The 21,769-nt window shown below is 36.5% G+C and overlaps 2 protein-coding genes across 2 annotated transcripts; one reads left to right on the forward strand and one right to left on the reverse strand.

Moving 5' to 3' along the window:
• Positions 1 to 2,166: 2,166 nt before the first annotated feature.
• Positions 2,167 to 15,548, forward strand: LOC113229766. The gene is made up of 3 exons (XM_026463449.1): positions 2,167 to 2,238; positions 2,292 to 3,076; positions 15,419 to 15,548. The coding sequence occupies exons 1-3, from the start codon at positions 2,167 to 2,169 to the stop codon at positions 15,546 to 15,548; spliced, it is 987 nt and encodes a 328-aa protein (XP_026319234.1).
• A 573-nt stretch (positions 15,549 to 16,121) lies between these two features.
• Positions 16,122 to 21,658, reverse strand: LOC113229767. Its single transcript, XM_026463450.1, has 7 exons — positions 19,263 to 21,658; positions 18,845 to 19,166; positions 18,602 to 18,718; positions 18,047 to 18,156; positions 17,792 to 17,924; positions 17,438 to 17,676; positions 16,122 to 16,259 (listed from the first exon to the last, which is right to left on the reverse strand). The coding sequence occupies exons 1-7, from the start codon at positions 21,647 to 21,649 to the stop codon at positions 16,178 to 16,180; spliced, it is 3,390 nt and encodes a 1,129-aa protein (XP_026319235.1). The 5' UTR covers positions 21,650 to 21,658; the 3' UTR covers positions 16,122 to 16,177.
• Positions 21,659 to 21,769: the final 111 nt, after the last annotated feature.

The following is a 21,769-nucleotide window of genomic DNA, read 5'->3' on the forward strand; positions in this document are numbered from 1 at the left end:
GAAAAGACGACTATTGTTCCTTTCACCAGGAAGCGGAAACTAGACAAGCTAGTGGAACCGATCCTTGGTGGCACGGCTGTGAGTTTTTCCGCAGAAGTTAATTATTTAGGGGTAACCCTAGATCAAACCCTAAGGTGGAACTGTCACATAGCTAACACGGTCAAGGCCAAGATGGCCTTAGGTATCTGTAGTCGTATGGCAGGACAGCGCTGGGGTCTTAAACCAAAGATGACTCTCTGGTTATACAAGGCAATTGTGAGGCCCATAGTAACATATGCGTCTGTTGTTTGGAGTTTGGAGTGGCAAAGTAAGTCAAACAACCACTATAGTCACATTGGGCAGTCTACAGCGTGTGGCGTACCTGCTAACAACGGTCACCATGTCCACTACACCTAGAGCGGCCCTAAATGCATTGCTGATTCTGACTCCCCTGCATGTATTCATACAGGAGGTCGGTAACAGCATGTATAGGCTCTCCACCAGGTTAAGGACTAGATGGCTCTCCCAGACATTGAGATTGGCCCATGACTCAAATCTGGAACATCCTATTCTGGGAATGACTTCTGATGTCATGCTTCCCAAGCAAAACTTCAAGAAACTCTACCAGGTAGAATTTCCAACCAGGGAAGACTGAGAAACTAACAGTCTCACCTGGAAGGGCGGTAGCCTTCTTTGGTATACCGATGGGTCCAAGATGGAACCAACGTAGGCTGTGTTATACACGGCGTGAGACCCAAACTCAGCTACAAGCTGAACATGAGACGTCACTCCTCTATCTTTCAGGTCGAAATGTACGCCATAATTGCATGTGCGGATCTAAACCTGAAGAGAGGCTATGTTAACAATTATATTTATACAAACTCAGTTAGTCAAGCCGCTCTGCATGCACTAACCCCAATCACCCAAACTTCGAGGATTGTAGAGAACTGCATAACTATACTGAATATTCGCGGGGAAGGGAATAATGTAGTCCTGCGTTGGGTTCCTAGTCACTCTGACATCGAGGGTAATGAAACAGCGGATGAACTGGCAAAGGCTGGTGCTAGGGAAGCCTCCATTAGTCCTGAGCCCTTTATAGGAATAGCACACAGCCTGATAAAGCTCACTTTGCTGAACGAGAGCTCCCACGTCTCCCGAGACGTGTGGCTGCAGACTAAGGGTCTTGAGCATTCTAAAGGCCTGATAGCTGCCTTCAGTGCTAAACACTGTAGAGAAGCTCTGTCACTGGACAGGAATGGCATCAGAATGCTGACTAGAGCCTTAACAGGACATAGTGTCTTGAATAAGCACATGTCAAATATTGGACAGAGAGAAAACAGAAAATGTAGATTCTGCCACGAAGCAGATGAAACTTCTGTGCATCTCCTCAGTGCTGCTCTCTGATGAGCGTGAGAAGTTCCATACTGGGTAGGCACGGGCCACACCCAGAGGACATAAAGACCGTCGGAGCCAGGAACGTCCTTCAGTTCCTTAATACTGTTGGTCTTGGCTCCGAGCTGTGATTAGTGGTGATCACAATAGATCATTTATGGTCGCAGTGATGTCCTCATCACTGCCTCATAGGCCCCAAATGAAGCCACCCTAATAATAATAATAATATACTTACATTCGGCGTTAACTAATTAGAGACAACGTGACAAGATGAGTAAATGTCCACACGTGGCCTTATACTCGTAAATGTCGGGTATAATGATTTCTCAACTCATATTATTCACAGTAGGCACTTGATCACATTTACACTAGATGCTAATTGAAAATGCAAAACATAGCAAAATAAATATTCATACAATTTAATTATTTATAGATTTGCATAAGTAGACTCAATTGGCGTAAAGGACAAAACACAAGTTTTCAGATTGTTCTGCAAAAAACACTTTCGTAAACACTATTTTAAAAATAATAATAACGCACACTCTCAATAGCCCCAGAGTAGGGAAACCCTGTGTCTATGGTGCCTTGGACACATATAGACAACCACAAATTACACCCTAACTCACGAGAGAAATAAATGTAGGCCATACAAATATTTCTCTCGGGTCCTGCGTGGTAGACCAGCATAGTCGTGTTCAATGTGCGATCGGAAACGGACGCGCTGCACTACTTTGCGAGAATTATTTTAATTCGCGATTTTGCGCGGCTTAGGCTGCTGCATGTACGTAAGTGACTATGGGTTCCCAACAACTCATTGTCAATGAGTTTCTGGCATTCGTGCAGAATGCCATCGACACAATGGATGAAGTCAGCATCGAGCAGATCTGCAAATCTAATTTCAACGAAGATGAGATTTGCAGTGGCAAGATGCTGCTGTTCCAGAGCTGCGGCAAAGCGCAGCAGATGCCATCTCGTCGGAGGGATGGAGGGATGTTACTGCATTCTTGAAGAATACCGATCCGGACGACGTGCCTACTTTCGTGGCGAAGGAGCTGCACAAGTTGCCTCCGGTCACCTTTGACCACGTCGACGTCACCAGGCTGTTAAAGGACATCACGTCCTTGAAGTCCAGTTTGGCTGAAGTTCAGTCAAAATTGGAGGCGTCGGATAACTCTATAAGTGGGCTACGTGCCGAAGTTGCGTTGTTACGCAACCCCGCTTCGGTATGTAGGTCACCGACAGTCTCCTACGTCAACACGCGTCGCGGAGCGCGGAAAGCATCCGTCGGCAGTATTGAGTCGGCTCGTATGTCGCCGGTCATTGCTGTTGTCAATGCACCGTGCCCCCCTGCCCGCCCCTCCGCCTCGGAGGTTACGTCACCCGTATGCACGTCATCGCCCGGGCGTGCATACGCCGCTGTTGCCGCGACTATTAGCAGCGGAACCGCGACTTCAAAACCCGAGTTGCGGAAAACTGCAAAGGGCGGTAGTAAACCCCGAATGCCTGTCTCTGGAATCGCAGGTGCCAAATCTCAGAGGCAGACCGACAGGTGCGACGAGGACGGCTTCACAAAGGTGGAGAAGAGAAGAAAGAAACCCACCAGCCGAAATCTATGTGGCACAGCTCCAACGGGACAGAACTTCTTGCTTCGTGCGGCCATACCGACGACGCAGTTGTACCTGTCTCGACTGCATTACTCCACGAAGTCTGAGGATATAGTGGAGTATATCCGGTTGAAAGCCCAATTCACCCTGAGGGTCGAACGTTTGGAGTCTCGCCACAACGTTAACTTTAATTCGTTTGTGGTGAGGGTCCCAACGGTCCATCTGTCGACCTTCATGCAGGTAGAGTTTTGGCCGAAGGGTGTCATGTTCCGGCGGTTCAGAGGAACGATACATGACACTTGTTTGCGTCGCGCGTCGCCGAATAGTAATTCGTGTAAATAGTTAATAAGTTTATATTATTTTATATGTATGTTAGTTTGTAAGGTATGTATCAATAATAATAATATGTATGTTAGTCTGTAAGGTATTTGTTATATGGGCCTTAGTTGCCTGAAATAAATGAATAAATAAATAAAATAAATAAATAGTAACCGTTTCGCCACCGAGGCGGTTACACCTTTTTTGTTTCTAATTATATTTGTTTGTAGCATAGTTTAGTTACAGTTATAAACAAACCTGTATTTTAGAACATGCGTTACAAAGGTCAAATGACTCCATCTCACCTTCTTATCAGTTTGTGAAACGTTTCAACAGGAATATTTGCCCATGCTGCACAGAAGCCTTTATAAACTTCACCGGACAACTCATCGTTCATCATAATAAAGGTTGCCAGTAATCGTTTCACAGAACGATAAACGTTTTTCTTGATTTCATGCCAAAGGTGCTCATTAGGTAGGTTCAGATCAGCGCTGTCAACCAGCCAATCTAGGACCAAATAGGTACCAACTAACATGTAGGAACGCCTAAACTGATCGTGCGGTTTGTTTCGGATCGTGGTAGAAAGCCCATATATGTAGAAAGGTGTTCTTCAGCATAGGGTCACATAGTTTCCTCTAATATCACCTTGTATTGGTATTGATCCAAATTGTCTAGCACTTTTCCGACAGGGTCCTACCTACCTAACCTACTCCAAATCCAGAAAATGAGCCCTAAATTTTAATGTTTCCACAGCCATGTTTCACCTACTTTTTTGTAAACTTCGGATTTGTTTCTGCATTTGCAAGACGGTGCATTTTGACGACAATCTGAAGGCGTCAAATTGACCGTGGTCTTGTTAGAAAAAACACGTTGCTATTGGGTAGGTAAAGTTCGATGTTCACATTTTTGATAACACACACTCAACGCCAAACATGCATTCCAAGGTTTGTATTAATAGAGGTAGGTAAGTACTTACCGAGCTACAACTTCTCCGACGTAACGTCGTCAAACAGATCCCGCAACGCAACGACGCGCCTGCAGGTAGGTCTGCGCAAATATTTCATTGATATTCAAACGAAGTTTTTAAAAGGGCCCATGTTAGCTACCTGATCATCATTGTTTCTCTTAAGGAGTTGTTTTTCTCGAAATTTTTGTGTATTTAGAACAGTTTTATTGCGTTCGACATGTTGCATTGAACATCATTATTTCATTTTGATAATTGTGGTACTACAATATTCTACGTGCGTAGGTATAGTATACTATATTATTAACTTATTGTATTCTATGAATATTTGACGTGACCTAGTATCCTCCGGAATTTTATTACACGATTGACAAAATTAAAAATAGTAGGTAGGTAAGTACCTGTAAGAATCTCAAGAAAGAAAAATCGGATGATTTTTGCTAGATAATGTTTTCTTATCACGATGATAAAAAAAGAGGTACGTCCTTTGAAGTCAATGATAATGTCAATTGGGTGCCCGTAGTAACTATTTTTAACTTGAGAGTAACGATTTTTTTGCAATAACGTAGAAGAAACCGCTTCGATATCAAGCAAGGAACATTGTTTACAATGTTTACGCAAAGTTAGCGACGAATTAGGTGCATCTAAGTCACAATCCACAATTTGTAAGCGGGTCTCAAATCTTACACATTAGTAGGAGTGAATAGTCTTGATCAGAATACTGGAATTAATGCTTCCGTATTAATTAAGCAGAACAATAGCACTAAAAGAGATTTATTATAAACACTATACTTACTATCCGATTCATTTGAAAAACCAGAGATAAAAGTGGAATGGGTAGAATTGACTTCTTCAGAATAAAATAAATTATATGTAGCAGTAGAGCTCCTTATGAAAGAGTTCGTCCAAAGAAGTAGGTAGGTACCTTATCTATTTCTGTAGCCAAGGAATAATATGAGCATTACCGTGTTTAGATTTTGAAGGGTAACAGTGCTCGTGAAATTACAGGCAGAAGGTATTATAAATAAATATATTATATTACAAACATATACATATATATAAATATATTATTTTATAAATATATACAAATATATTATAAATATATTTAAAAAATATAGATTACTGTATGTGTTTGATTAAAAATTGTTTATATTAGATACTATGACATAAATAGTATAACCACACTCCGCATTAAAAAACAACGAAATTGACACAAAGAAGATAATTTATTTGTCTTGGAATTGACTTAATAAATACTTAGAATTAACTACATTTATTAATATAAAATTAAAATTTGTCGAAACTTTAAAAAATATTTGGTAACAAAAACTACGATAAAAACATAGGTAACTTAGAAATAATCTGGCACTCTTAATGACGTCATAAGTTTAAAGTGCGTTTGACATCGTCATCGTCTTAAGAAAAAGTTTCATAAAGCTTATTTGACGGTTCTGTAAAATCGACAACAAAAACAGAAGCCTTGGGTGCCTTGAAATTAAATGCTTATAGTAGCTGCCGCCGCGCCACAACTGATTTTCATACAATATTTAGAAGCGCAATTGCAGCGCCATTGTCGTGACACGCGCGCGTCACTATTGCAGTGACAATTAGTGAATTAAAAATAAAAAAGACAAAGGACATTACTATTATTTATTTTCTATTTGAATTGTAATAAGGTATAAATTACAATGCCTCGAGACCAACCTGCCAACCAACGGAGCATCGCGGTGCATCTCTTTCTGCGTCTCAGAGCATTGAAATTTATAAATTATTAAAATTGTAATAGCATAAAATATAAATTTAATGCCATCTGCCTCCGCGTCCGCCGGTTCACGCTGGCCCTTAGTGTAGTAAAAATTACTGAAGCGCTACAGAGGCGCTACTGCCGCGTCACAATCGCACCCCGCAGTGCTTCTACAAGCGTCTAATTTAAAGGCGCCCTCAGAGTACCACTAGATTAATGGCGGCACTAAATTTATTCATTTTGTCCTTTTAGTCATACAGAATTCTTTTCCGCTTCTCTATCTCTTAACTTTAAAACTAGAAACTTTAGCACCAAATGAGCAACAATTTAAATTTTAATTGGTAAAGTCAAAGAAAAATCGAAATATAATTATGCCAATCAAGTGTAATTCTGCCGCCGTTAGTTTAAAGCACGTTTGTGGCAAAAACTCAAAACTGAGAAAATAATATTTAAAGAAATGAAATAAAAAAATATCTACTTTTCTCTTGCGGTAACTTCATAACTTATCCACATAGGAAAAAATAAATGGTGACAGATCGGCCTTTTTTACTGATCACGGCAACAACATAACAAACTTTTTGAAAAAATATCACATGAGCCCTTTCAACTAACGGCGGCAGAATTATGGTATTGAATAACAAATAGCACATTTGGTAACCTCACCTAGACACAGCTAAACATAATCAATTTTTCCAGAGCACACCAGTCAATTGTACAACCAACAACATAGAATGGTGACCGACTATCACATAACCAAGGAATCAAGTTTCTCTACTGTTACTTGTATAATATGGTACAAAATAACCGGCACGCTCAGCTTGGCATTTAGGACCGTTCTTACCATAAGTTAAATTTAAACCTAGCGTTAATAATTGTTTTTTATTTAAACCTTAAATGCAAAACTAAGCGTGCTGTACACTAATCTAGTTCTCTCGCATTCCTTAAATGTTTTAAAAACTTTTTCCAAGTCCAACTAAAGAAATGAACGAGTAAGTAATTTAAAAAATAATATTTTTATTTTGTTTTCATCGAGTACTAAGAAAAAAAATATTAACACTCCAACATACGTTTTGGATTTACTTATATTTCTTGTTATTCTCTTGTACTAGTTGTACTTATTGACTGTATTATTCTAAAACAAAATAACTTTTTTGCAATTTTTATAAATAGAGTGCATTTTTGGATCATGTTTTACATTTAAAGATTTGTATTTTTTTATTGAGGTATACTTCGTTTGTTTTTCGTCTTAAGATAGAGTTTAATTTCTAAAACATACAAAATATAATATTTCCAACATTTTACCCGTATTTAACGTCATTTATTAATTCATCATCTTATTCATAAACACGCCCTGTTACGTAATTTATCGCCTTAAACACAAAAAACTAATATAGAAATTTGTAAACACAAATGTACAATCGCTAGATCACAACATTTAAAATGAACTTTGTCTTTTAATATAATGGAAGTCTTACAAATGTTACTCGTCTACAGTGACTTTAATCCTAAAGTTAACTTTATCGTGATAATATTATTTATATTATAAATGGATATATTAAGAGATCTGCATAAGCAAAATATATTTACTTGACCTCGCAATATTACATACTACCTCCTCTAGAAGTTTCGGTAAACATATTCTGTATATTTCAATCTCTGCTTAAAAGGTAATGTTAATGGTTAAGGTGCAGACGACGATGCACGTGCCGATGAAGAAAATGTGCTCATTCAACTCCAAAACAAAATATCTACGTACGGTTTACTGAAAGCCACACAAGAACCCGTGTTACATGGAAAAAATTACAATGAAAAAGCGTGTTCATTGTCTGTATCGGTGGGTAGTTTCCTGTATTTAAATATATTGTATATATTAACTAACTATGATAACTGCCTCCGTAGCCGATGTGGTGGCTGTCTGTGTGTGTCCATGGCACCCGCGACACAGGGTTTCCCTAGTGCGGGGCTATGTTGTGTGTGTGCGTTATTTATTTGTTTCGTTACCTATGTGTGTGTTCGTATGGACACACACATGTGTATATGTGTATGTAATTCATTGCAGGCAATAATAGTACTACATAATTACTACATAGATTGACGTAAAAAGATAGCAAACGTATTATGCAGACAATCTAGTTTTAATCGCAATATTTTCCATAAAAAAGCTTTCTGCTTGATTTGTTCAATTAGAATTTTTTAATACAATGACATAAGCATTTAAAAGGAGATCATCATAAAAAGCGAGATATAGACAAATACTATTCCGATTAATATATCGAAGGGCATCACTAGAGTAATTTCATAAAATATGGTAAATGGAGTTTATTAAAGTATAATTATATAAAAAAAAATCTGTTAAAAATTCTGACCAGATGGTTGCTGAGGAGATTGTTGCGCGTTCTGGCGGGAAAGCTATTCTTGTAGTACAATAAAATAATCCTTATTATTGGTAAAGCGAAAATAACATAATATCCAAAGATTTATATTGTAATTTATTAGAGCGGTGTCTCTCACATTAGTGAGTTTGTAACAAGGATGCAATATTATTGAAGTTTATTGTTGAAAAAATGCTGGAGTTCATGGAGTAACCGAAAGTTTTGGCAGTCTACCAATTGTAATTAAGAAACACTTTAATTTATACAACTACTATTAACAATGGTCATATATTGTAAAAAAATTTGATAAAACGAACAAGGAAAAAGTAGAAGTACTACGTTCACGACGATTCTGGTCAGATTTTCAACAGCCTAGAAACCCTGTTGAATCATAGATAAAATCAACTTATAATTTAACATTTTTTTTAATGAAGATGCAAATAATAAATTCTGTACAACCCAACGCATAGATCAATAGTAGACAATTAAGAAGATAGTCCTGCATGCACGCTACATAATAAAAACGGAGTTGAATCATAATAACCTGCAAAACATTGCTATGGTCACATGAACACCCAGTGTACATTATAATGAAAAGGTCGCATTAAAATTTAGCGCTATACATTCTACATGACCATAGGGTGTCTAGAAAATAAATTTTTCATACAAAGTTGAGGGCACACTTGCTTAGGCCTGAAGCTTGTAAATATATTTAGTGGATTTCGGGTTAGTTTTCTCTACCTGATTCCAGTGGCAATTTTTATGATTTAAATATTCCAAAGTATCATCATGAAGTATTATTATTGTTATTCATGTCTAGTATCCTGAAATATTATTTAACATTTCACGATAATATACACGAATACTTAAATAATAAAAAATGTCACCGAAATTAGGTAGAGAAAAGAAACACGAAAATTCCTCTAGTACAAGGTAAATTCGTCGTTTATTTTTCCATTGTAGTTTGTTGGGTCTGAGGAGGTTGAGACAGCTTCTCAAACTATTAGTAACCTATTGTCTTGGATTGTGGCTTTTATGTTTCCCGTTATTATTTTTAAATGGTATAAAACATCATCATTGTTTTATCATTAACGTATAACTCGGAAAATATTAGTTTAATGCTAATTTTAAATATAATTTAAAAAACTTGTAAGCACAGGGCTATTCTAGATTTCAAGAGTTTGTCTTCTACATTTAGACAAGAGGTAGAGCTTCTCTTTCGATATATTAAGTCTGAACACATAAGAACATTGCGTTAACCACAAAATCGGCATTGTCGACATCTACATATATATTCTTAAGTAAATAATTATGTTTGTTTGTAAAATTAAAAGTAAGGTATTTAATTAATAACTTTTGTAATTATAGTGAAAAAATAGTGTGGTTTGCATTAATATTACACATAACTGGTTGACGACTGTTCCACCTCAGTCAACCCTGACCATGGGACCTGTAAAGAGCCCGATACGTTGGTTTGTTTGAAAAAACAAATATACGCTATTTAAATCCGGAAAAATAGTTTCATTTCCTATGCGTAACAATCGCGAAAACCCAAGAACTCGATAAATAATTATGTTTGTGATTAAAGTCATATTACAAAAGACGTATTTTTATCTCTACATTGGTAACACTTTTACCTACTAGATCCAAAGCAACTAATTTTAATACTGGTGCATAATAATTAATAATAGTCAGGAGAAAAAACTGTTAAGACATTGGTGAGTCAGAATGCGAAATTTTTAACATGTATTACGAGTATGAAATAAGTATTTCGTTACACATCAAAGAGCATACAATAAGTGTGACTTAGCAGCTTCTTTCCTAACACTCCCCTATTATGTACTACACATGACTAACATCAATTCTTAACAGCTAATTATCGTAAAAAGTACGTGAATCTGTAGACGTCATCAACATTTCGTAATTTCAACCGATCACATGGCTTTAAATTCTAAAACTTATTGTCGTTTATTAGGTTCACTTTTAAAAATGCTTGAGTTACCACCACGGAATTGGTAACTGTTGTCAGCTCAAAGTTTATAAAAATATTCCGTTCAATTGTTGACGGTAAATGTTATTATTGAATGTTTTAAGTATCAGTATGTAATAATGTATATAAATGTCTACATATACTAGATACAAGAAGTGTCGTAAAGTGGATCAAACCACTAAATATTAATTAATTAAATTTTCGAATAAACTTTGCTGGTTCCTACGCTGACGTTTGATAATGAAAGTTGGGTATGGCAGAAGAAGCAAGAAAGTAGAATTCATGCAGTGGAGATGTTGTCCTTGAGGAAAATTTGTGGAATAAAGTAACGACGAAATAAAGACTGAAAAATACAGTAATATTTGAAAGATGTGGCTTGAAACAGGACGCGGTGACTAGAACAGGGAAAGGAATATTGAGGTGGTTTGGGCATGTAGAGCGGATGGATGTAAGAAGAATTACCAAACAGATTTATGACGCGAATGTGGATGGAAATGTGAATCGTTTTAAGAGGACGCCTCAGAAGGACTTACATTGACCACATCAGTGATGTCCTCAAAAAGGCTGGGATCCAAACTGGCAAGAATAAAAGTAGTTGCATGAAAAGGGTATTTGACGTGAGTATGTGAGGCTAGTTAGTTGTGTCAAGATTGAGTAAAGTGGCGTTACGTGGTCTATGCCTAGCGCTCATGTGGGACAAGGTCGTGAGCTTATGTATGTATTTTCGAATTCCGGGTTTCCTGTAATAGTTTTACTGCATCGTAAGTTAAAACACTCACATAGCAAGCTGAATTTTAGAAAAATTCTAGTGGCGCCATGTAAAAAAATGCAGTAGATAACTAACCTTTCATCATATTAAACATTATTTTATAAGCTACAAGCAATAACTTCTTTTAACTAATGCGGATATTGTAGATAGTTTCATTAGCCTAAGACGCAGTAAAATAATTTCCGAAAATGTGTAATTCGAAAAAAAACATTGTTTAATATTTGGTGGCTTTAACCACTCCATTCACTCCTTGTATTTATATTAGAAGTTTATATACTTATTTGGGACACCCTGTTCCGACCATTGGTTATAATATAAATAACACAAACCACCATCGATAACATTAATACCACGAATGTGTAGAAACTGTAGGAAAAGTCGATATTTTCTTAAATTTGCGATTAAAAAGAAAACTGTTGACACATCACACTCCTTCCTCAATATTTAGAATTTAGAGCCAAGGTATTGGTATATATTAAGAATGCAGTTTTGTACGAAGCTTCAGCAAAATGCTGATGACGTAATTAGACAACACACACGACGTCTATAATTAGATAGACGCGCACAAAAAATTTATATTAAAAGTAGAGAGTATTTTACACATTTTAAAGCGCCATACAACATCATAACTTTACGTTTCTAAGGTCATCCCATTTACACTTGTAGCCACAAATCCATCAGTCTTTCCTTACCATTCGGTATAGGCTTCACAAATTGTTAAAATATATATGAAGTATCAAAACATTACTTCATATCGTATAAACGAGATTAAATCTCATTATTTTTATAAATGTAAAATGTATAAAATTTAGAATTTTAAAATGTTCGAATTTTACGTCGGAAAAATAGTTTTTTCTGTTCCCGTTGAGCACAAGTAACAAAGAATCATAGAATTACTTTTGAATATAGTCTTAAGTATGGACCCTTACCAAATTAAAAATGGGAAGTAGAAAATAATGTTATCAACGTTAGACTTAAGCATATAAACGTTGGGTTCTTTTACTTTCTTAAAAAATATACTACAAAATGTATACTCGTCGAAAACTAAAGGTTTTAAATTGAAACCTCCTTCTACTTTACCAAATACGCAATTTTTGTGTCCAAGTTGTTTAAACCTTAGCCTAATCAACATACATAGGCCTTGTAGAAAAATCAGGTAAATATCATAATTTTTCCCTCGCACCTTTAAGACCCTCAAAGGTTCTTCTCGTGAACTCCGAATATATTGTGCTCAAAGCTCGACTTAGCATTAAAACTGACGTCTCAATATTCTCAATACAAATTTAACACTGTGAAAGTCAAATACTTTCAAACGTTTGCCACTGAGTATATTATACAAGTATACATGTTTCCAATAAAAACAAATCAAGTCAGGCTTTGATTGTTCTTACGGAGACAGTAAATGTGTTGTCTGTATGAGAAATATTTAGAAATATCTCGACTTGGCATCTGATACCAATTCTGCCCAAATTTCCGTAACTCTTTGATCTTTTTTGCCTAATTTTAGACTGGCAAGCACATCATTGATCTTTCATTCCATTCTGATATTATATATTTGAAATCCTAACCAGATATATGCAATCTAAATGTGCAGCATACAATTCAAAAATTTAACGTACAGCTTACCGTACTTCTTCTTAAATCTCTTTCAAAATATTCTTTATTATGGCAAATAGCCTAGCACACTCGTATACAAATATTTACACCCATCTATGACTATACTGCTATGCGTTCGAAAAATCCGTTTCAAAGTCCGAATTGCTTTATAAACATGTGCAATCACAAAAAACCTTGGAAATTGTCAAAATTCCCAAGATTATCACAATCCCGAAATTCGGTTTTTATATTATTTCTTAATATTACTTAGATAACTATACACGGCCGCGAAAATGCAGCAAATGGCAAGTATAAATTTTAAGTACCTATTCCATTCAAACTCGACATGATAAATTAGTCTTTTTTCGAAAAGGAACCGTTTTAATTCCTCGATTGCCTATCCTAACATCTTCACAAATCATTCGTCACCTGCTCGTGACATACATACCCCTCAGATATGCATTATTTATCAATAAATACTTATAAACTTACTTGATATTGAATAATGGTATATAAAGTTAAGGAATGGACTTCTTACGACGAAGTGACTACAATGAGTCGTTATGTCTGACGAAGTCCAGTAATTACCGACAAAATTCCTGTTTACCAATTGACACTAGTTAAAATAGATAATGGTATTTTATTTGAAATTTGTGTATCAGTTGTACACATAGTACGTAATTAAATGAATGAATTTGCAACTTCGTTTTCGCAACCTTGGTAACAAGGCATATTTTGATTATTTGGATTCTTTGAAGCTCGATACAAGGTGTTGTTTGAGGTGAGGTTTGATTTTGTTAATATTTTATGGTAGTTTAACTGTTTTAGAGCTTGTGAATTCAATTTTAAATCTTGATCCACACTCATTGTATATATATTTGTATATGTCCATTGTAACGTGTGTTTCATGTGTCTTTTCTTTGTACAATAAAGAATATATACATTGTCATGTTTTGATCATCGATGCAGTCTGATTAGCCTTTTGGTAACAAGTTTTCTTTCAATGGTGTTAGTCAAAATTCTGTCGCTATTGAATTTTCATTTATTTTCCCTTTCTTTCAACTTCAACTTCAACGTCAACTTTTGGGCGTTCATTTGTTATTGATACATCTAAAGATAGATTTTATGGTACTTGATTTAGTTACATTTCCGGGATTTATTAATAACGTGATGTGTTGTGTCTTCTTTAAGCCTTTAGATTTATAGATAGGCCAGCCCTTAATTTTACTCCTGAATGATTGGAAGACATGGTACAAAGCTGCAACTTAGCTCAATTGCGGCCTCTGAGTAAAAGGCTCATTTTGGTGTGGTGGGGGACAATGAGGAAATTCATTATTGAGTAGAGATGGACTTTGACATGGTAGAGGTGGTTGTGGCATTCGCAATGATGGCAAAAAAGTATGGGATGTGCCGCTTTGATTTTGGGCAAACGGTGGAGTGAAAGGTAAGTTTCCAACGAATGGTACGCCATGATTTATTGAAGGCTCTTGATGTACGAATGGTGTTTCACCGTGTGGTAAGCGTTGATTTAAAAAACCGTTATTTTGTAGTGACATTTGATTAGGAGATGTACCTGGATTTACTAGAAGCCCTTGACTAAGCGATGGTGGTACTAATCTTGCACTAAGTGCACTAAGCGAAGGTGCTTGACTGAAAGTCATACCTTGAGCTACTAGAGGCCACTGTGGGCATTGATTAAACAAATGTTGATGTGTTTGTCTTTGAAGACCGTGGTGTTCAAACCAGTGCTTCCACAGGAGATATTGATGCATTAGAAGAATCCATTCGGTCCAGCGGCATAATAAATTTTGAGATGGATTGTAGTGTGGTAGAAGATTGAACTGTGGCGAATTTTGAACCGGCATTGGATTTAAAGGCCCTTGCGTCCATGAATTTCGTTGAAACATTGAATTCTGCATAAAACCTGGTAATGCTGGACCTTGACACCACGGAAACACCTGTTGCAGATGTTCAGTTTGGTTTGGTATTGGACAGCACTGGGTCGTAGTTGCAGTATGTGGATTTTGTGAACTCTTATTGATTGGAGCATTAGGATTTTCAATATTTGAATTTTTATTCAATGTATCGGCCATATTATTTAACGATACTTCTTTAGATGGCGATTCTGAATAAGAATCTTCAGTCGTCGTCGCAAAAGTCGTATTTGATTTCTGTTGCTTTAGTGAATGTAGACATTTGATTTCCATTGTATTTTGTTTGGATAATTTTTCAGCTCTTGTCAAATTTTTTGATAATGGCATGCTCTTCAAGGGATTTTCGAGAATCGTTGTATTGTTTGCAAGACATTCATTAAAGAATTCACCAGTAGGCAAAGGCGAAACGCTGTTTTGTGATATGTTTTGATAACTCAATTCGTCTAAATTTCTTAGTGACATTTCGTCTGGTGATGTTTGATTTGCAAATTGATCCGTGTTAACCATTGTTACGTCATCAATGTTTATTTCCGCATTGTTTATAAAATGTGACTGTAAATCTCGTATGGCAGGAAATGATGCATTAAGTGGTGGATTATTATGGGATTGCGGAGGTGCAAAACACGGTAATGTCTTTTGAGTTCTCCATGACCTTTGATTTGAATGCCACAGCAGTCGAGTCCATTCTTGTACTAATCTGAACAGTTCATTACATTGTGTACTGTCTTGAAATTGAACAGAAAATTGATTGAACAGAAGATTGAAATTGGACAAAGGTAGCAGAAAGCCCGAAGCATCCCAGTGTACCGGACAAATTCGATATTCTAATGGACTATTTGGACCACAAGAACAAGAAAACATGGTATTCAATGTTGGAGTTGGATAAAACAGGTTCCCGTAGGTCAATGTCATTAGTAGAAATAACGGCGCAATCATCTCTAGTGATCTAAATCGACCAATCTGATGTAGCAGTGGAGTGCATAAAGCCATAGTCATAGCATTATATGTCAGGATTTGATTTCTATACTTACAGTATAAAAACCATGAAACAATTAAATCGAACAGATTTATTGGGTAATCAAATGGAATACTGAAATCCCAAGAATGCCATGGGATCATATTATACACAGGTGATGAGGTGATGTGATGAAAAGTATTGCCATAATAATAAATCGGTTGAAACCATGACGTAATTATCTCTACAGGAATTATTCCATTCTCCCGTGGAGAACCTAGGCCCCAATCTTGCCAAGGGATTAAAGTATACCACAGATTCTCTTCATTCAACGAGTTACCTTGATTCAATAGACAATTATAGGTTGAATACAAATTCAACGGCGATTCGGCTCTTTTAATCCACATCTGGTGGATAGTATCACAATTTTCACAATAGATAAGATTTCCCAAAATTATAGCTCCTTGCGGGATTCCTGGGACACTGTGAGGCGAGCCGATCCGTGTGTACGGTTCATTGTTAGCATTAGCCGTAATCAAATAGTAAGTGTAAGCTTGGCGCTATGGAACGTGAACTTGAAAAGATAGCTTGTCCTCAGCGCTAACTCGAGTAGTCAACAGACCGGGGTTCCTTTCGCTGACTCTGCAAATTCAAGAATAATCTCACAATGTGTGTTCATATCTCACATAAAAGGCAAGTGTACAAATAAGTTAATCAAGACAGCACAATTATGCCTTGTTCGGTACAGGACAAATTGTGTATGGCAGTGCAGGCATAGCATGGCAGTATATCGCAATATGTGATAAACCTCCCCGTGACACATTTATTTCAGTTGATAAAGCTATGTTGCCATTGGAAATGAAACTATTTTTCCGGATTTAAATCGTGTATATTTGTTTTTTCAAACAAACCGACGTTTCGGGCCCTTTACAGGTCCCTTGGTCACGGTTGACTATGAGACCTGTAAAAGGCTCGAAACATCTATGTTAAAAAACAAATATACGCGATATAAATACGGAAAAATAGTTTAATTTCCTACGTGTAACAATCGCGAAAACCTAAGAACTCGACATGTTGCCATTATTAAAATTTATTACTTTTGTTGAGAATACTGAATCGGTAAGAAACCCCATTAGAGTCATTCGTTCTTTTATTTGGTAATGAACTATTATTATACATTTTGAAGAACAAGGATTAAGATATTTATAGCATCTTTGTCGTTTAATCATCGCCGCGGAAACGATGAAACAAAAACTGCCGAGTTTTGTTGTTTCAGTTTTTACATATTTCACATTAAATTAGTTGTTATTTACGTATTTCTTATTACTCTCATGTATTGAACTTCATTAAAAATATTCTCCTCACCTTTTTCCAACCATCTGTATATTAATTTGTTTGTTTTTATTATTTCTTTTTATCTCGTTTAGTGCATTCAATTTTTACGTTTATAAAAATACTGTGCATCACTGTCAAAATGTTTTAAAATCAGTTGTGACCTTGCGTCCATGTTTGGCACTGCGATATTCTTTTGCAGCCATTGGTCGCGACCGTCGCGATGGGACAAAAATGTGACGTCACAGTGCTCGCCATGTTAGCTATTGTGATAAAATATTAAATTAAATGTGGATATAGTAGCTTTATCATGGCGGCATTCCACGGGAGCTGGATTAGATACCGTACAAGAGACAATTATGTGGTCAAGATGCGCTTCCAAATATAATGGTATTTAGAAGCACTTCGAAAACAAGGACAATTCTATAATTGAATAATGCATAAACAACAGATCTGAAAATGAACTACAAATGAACACAAGTGCTTACGTAAGGCCTCGTTCTCGAAGTCTTTTTTTCACAGCCGGTTTCACTCTAGGACCTCCACTGCTATGCAGCCCTCGTCCAGTAATAATGTACAAGGTGTGAAATCGGGGGCCTTTGTTGTTAGATTCCCTGAGTTTATGGATATGGGAGTCAAGGAATAAATCAAGGGATTCCTTGGCCTCAGACACGCGGAAATAGTGCAAATCTATATTAGCGTTATCTTGACAATTTTCGGCATGAACCTGTAAAATAGAAAAAAATGAACGTCCAATGCAGGTGCACAGATGAAATATTCGGAAAATCTTGAAAATTAACTATGAAAGAGTGTTAGTGCAATAAAATTGATATCGTACTCACTTGTATGAGGGTAGCTGCGGCCATACTATTGGCGTGTTCGAACTTCTGTTTGTGATAGTTGGCAACATCGTTGAAATAGTTTGCAACTTGAGTCATGCCGCGGCGTACATAACCCTGTGCTTTTTGGTAATTTCTGCAATTGCGAGAATAATATCCGTTTATGATATGCATAGGGCACAATATAACAGATACATATATACAAAGGATATGAAATATTAAGTCAGAGAAGGAAAGCTATAATTCAAATATACTTACAGGTTTCTACTACTCAAATGTCTTGAAGCTTGCTCACGATATTCGTCTACTGTAGCCATAGCCACTTTTTCTCCGCGTGGTAGAAACGGCCATTCTACCTCCGATAGAGACTGAAATTATGCAAACAGGAATTACACCATCTCCAGACAATAAAAATGATAAAATCTACGCATAGTTGCATTCTATAACAAGAAAAGAAAATATAAATATTATTTAAAAATGTACTTGCAAAAATTTTAAAAAGCGAAAGATGATGCACAGATAATTCAAAAATCGACTTGGTTTGCAATAATCGATGACAGACAAAGTGAAGGCACGTAGGAAACAGAACATTACAAAAATTGTCGAATATAGTCATAAAAACAAATTAACATTACATCTTCTTCACTCACTTACCCCGAAGTGAATCATAGACATCTTAAATTCATAGACATCATAATTAAAAATTTACAATAATTACGCCTTGACGTCGAGTTGTGGACACCAGCCCGTTACATCAAGTACCAAGTATCCAAAGATTTACTTGCACATTTCAGAAAATAGGAAGACAATTACCTTCTTTTCTACTTCTAGCAGTTTCTCTTGGCGCTCCATTTCTTTTTGCATCACGAATTTGTTCAGACCATTTTTGGTTTCAAGAATATCTGCTTTTCCAGTTGACATAAGCAGGACCTAAAGCAGATTTAATTATCGGTATAAAGCGGCATAGTCGCACTTTGTGACAAACCTTTTTAAATAAAGAAAACAGAAAATATATTACAGACACAAAATCCTAAAAAGATTTGGCCTTACACTTACCTCAACGGTAGTTTTGAAATTATTATCGTGAGCCATTAGCAATTCAGACAATATATCCTGGGACATTTCAGGAAATAAATTATAAAGCTTGTCCCGAGACAATTTAGCTGCTAAGTCATTGGGTTCTTTGTTTTTCCATTCTGCTACATCTTTATGATATAATGAAAGGGCAAAGTCCATGTCCATAATCTCTTTAAAATCCGGTACTTCCGGTTCTTTTCCCAGTTCAGCTAACTCTGCTTCTTTCTTAGCAAATTGCCTAAAACAGTTTAATGTTATTTGTACACGAATACGTTTACGAACATGTAACAGGAGTACTAATCATAGAGCTTTAGACTTCAACAATAATAATACTATTGAGTGTGAAAGAAATATTCAAGCAATTCATAATAATACTAATTTCCAGAGATAAACTTACCTCGCAAATTCTTCATCTTCTTGTATCATTTTTGCGTCTTGTTCATTATGATCGTCTAACTGATGCATTAAGGATTCCATCCAAAAAGCATTAATTTCTATAAGTAAAGACATGGGTATGTTAATCTTTGGTTCTACTCTTTCAGGATACGTCATCCCAGTCCGACCGAATAGGTTGTCCAGTTGTAAAATGAATTCGGATCCAAGATTGATGTTTACTGTCTTTTCCAGTTCGTCACCACTACTGCAGCTAGACACATCATCGTCACTTCTATAACAAGCAACTTCAGTTTTGGAGGTATTCTGGTGAATATTTTGAGCATCAAATGCGATAGTTGAAGCGGTTTCACTAGGCATATTTGTTTGATGAGGAATGTTTCGTTCCACTTGATTATCGAGTTGAAACTCACCACGTCTAAATTTACGAATTTTCTGTAAATGTTCGGAGTAATGTTCATCTGATATGACAACATTCATTTCTATCTGTCGCTTCAACTCAGCTGCTGCTGCCGCTGACGACTCTGAAGGAGTCACTTTCATTTTCTTTGTCGGCACAATAACACAATTTCGTGGTACTTCTAAATTTGTTCGTTCTATATTGTTAATCGCAAATGCAGAATCGTCAACGTTTGGTGCATTGGAAGAAGCTACGAAAGACAAACATTGTTCTTCATCATCAGACATCTCTGTAGCGTCGTTATTCATTATTTGTAATTGATTGTCGGCCATTCCACCTAAAACTATATCAACAGCCCAATTAACGTCACCACAACATTTATCGAAAATATCTCGCAATGCAGCCTTAGGTATATTTTTGAATAGCTTCCTAAAATCTTTGAAGTGCTTTTCTTCATTTTGGTTCATTTCCATCATGTCATCATTAGTCATGGTACTCTTATCAAGAGTACGTTTATCAGGTATTTTCTCTTTATTTGGAGAAATGTAAAATAAATTAATATCTCTAGGTATAGCTGCGATGATTTTAAAAATTTTTGATGTGTTTTGTAAATCACCGTCTCCAATTTCTACCGAAGTACCAGTCGATTGTCTTTCAACAACCACGTCTGGAATTTGGCTTTCTGGTGACAAACTGTCGTTATTCCACGGCGGCATGTACATAGAAATTTGTCGCCAGTCCTCGCAGCTTCGAACTGCCGTTTCCAACAAATGATCTCTTGGTGTAGATCCTTCTGAATCGTGGTAAATTCTAGAAGGTTTAGGATTTAACTGTGTTGCACTTTCTCTACTCCGCGAAGTATCTTTTGTTTCATCCCAAGCTTCTCCGTTTTCCCAATCTTGCTCTACTTTTTCAAATTCTTCGAGTTGTTTTTGAATTTCTAAATATGTTTTTTGTTTTGCTTCTTCTTCATTAATTGTTTCTTGATTAGTTTCATCTGCTACAACACAATTCGCTGCATCTTGAATGTGTCTGACAAAAACAATTTCTGGGACTGTTGTTTGATCGGTACGAAAAGTTGGTGATGGGTCTACTATACATTTCGTTTGACGAATAGCTTGTGAATGAGGCAAATTTGCTGCAGTGGTCTCTAAATCATGTACTAAAGCTTCAGTATGCGGAGGGTAGTAGGCAGGTACAGTTCTCATCACTGGTGGAACCATATCAGCCGGATATGACAAACCATATTGTTTAATCAAAAATTCACCAGTTAACCCATCTTGGAAGTTATTCAGCATCTTCCGTATCGTATTCGGAGGCACATTATGACTGTTCCTCGTGATTAGCTGGTTATATTTTTTCGCCCAAGGTGTGTTCGGTTCCATAACTTCTATTAAATAACCATTACTGACTCCATCCCTAAGGTACGGCTCCATTTCCCAAGTTTCAACATTTGTGTTATCTACGATGACTGGACTCAAACCTTGGTGTAAAGCACTTCTAACGCGACGCTGATTCCAATCATGAGCTTCAGAAAGTCTCTGCCTTTCATAGATATAAACGCCCCTTGACATAAAATAGTCATCAGTACTGCAAATGTGAGTTTTGTAATCGACTAAAGAAGTACCTATAGTTGCCGCTACAATCTTCTTAGCTAAGTAGGTTTTACCACTACCAGGCACTCCTCTCATTAGAACAAGTACCCTGCTCCCTTGATTGTGATAGGCCACTATTCTTTGGAACTGTTCTGTACAAAATGATTCTTTGGCTTTGGTTTTATTGAGTCTTGGCTGGACTGTTTTTGGTACAGCACCAGTGCTTCTGAAGGCACTAGCATAAGACATTCCCGATTGAGTTGTTAAGGATGCACTGTCACAATTGACTAGAGTGTCTTCTCCTTTACAAGTATTTGCTTCAGTAATTTCAGTTACCATGGGATTAGAAATAGTAGGTATTGGATTTTTTTTTGATATTTGCTGCTGTTGATCCATTTTATTTTCCATCTCTACAGTGGGTGCATCATTTGTTAAGTTCATAATTGCATCTGCTGCTAAGTTTACTGAAAAAAATGAAGAAATTCGATTAACTAAAAAACAAATAAACCAGTGCTA

Source organism: Hyposmocoma kahamanoa, unplaced genomic scaffold (genome assembly GCF_003589595.1).
Source record: "Hyposmocoma kahamanoa isolate Upper Pololo Valley unplaced genomic scaffold, ASM358959v1 62, whole genome shotgun sequence".
NCBI lineage: Eukaryota > Metazoa > Arthropoda > Insecta > Lepidoptera > Cosmopterigidae > Hyposmocoma > Hyposmocoma kahamanoa.

Bases quoted from the DNA above. Each gene is read 5' to 3' on its own strand.
- LOC113229766 (XM_026463449.1), top strand. From the start codon at position 2,167: ATGGGTTCCCAACAACTCATTGTCAATGAGTTTCTGGCATTCGTGCAG. The intron at 2,239-2,291 runs GTCAGCATCGAG...TGAGATTTGCAG, and splicing joins CCATCGACACAATGGATGAA to TGGCAAGATGCTGCTGTTCC. The intron at 3,077-15,418 runs GTCTGAGGATAT...TTGATTGAACAG, and splicing joins CGACTGCATTACTCCACGAA to AAGATTGAAATTGGACAAAG.
- LOC113229767 (XM_026463450.1), bottom strand. From the start codon at position 21,649: ATGGATCAACAGCAGCAAATATCAAAAAAAAATCCAATACCTACTATT. The intron at 18,157-18,601 runs GTAATTGTCTTC...GCATAATTTCAG, and splicing joins TGCTAGAAGTAGAAAAGAAG to TCTCTATCGGAGGTAGAATG. The intron at 17,925-18,046 runs GTAAGTATATTT...TCGCAATTGCAG, and splicing joins CATTTGAGTAGTAGAAACCT to AAATTACCAAAAAGCACAGG.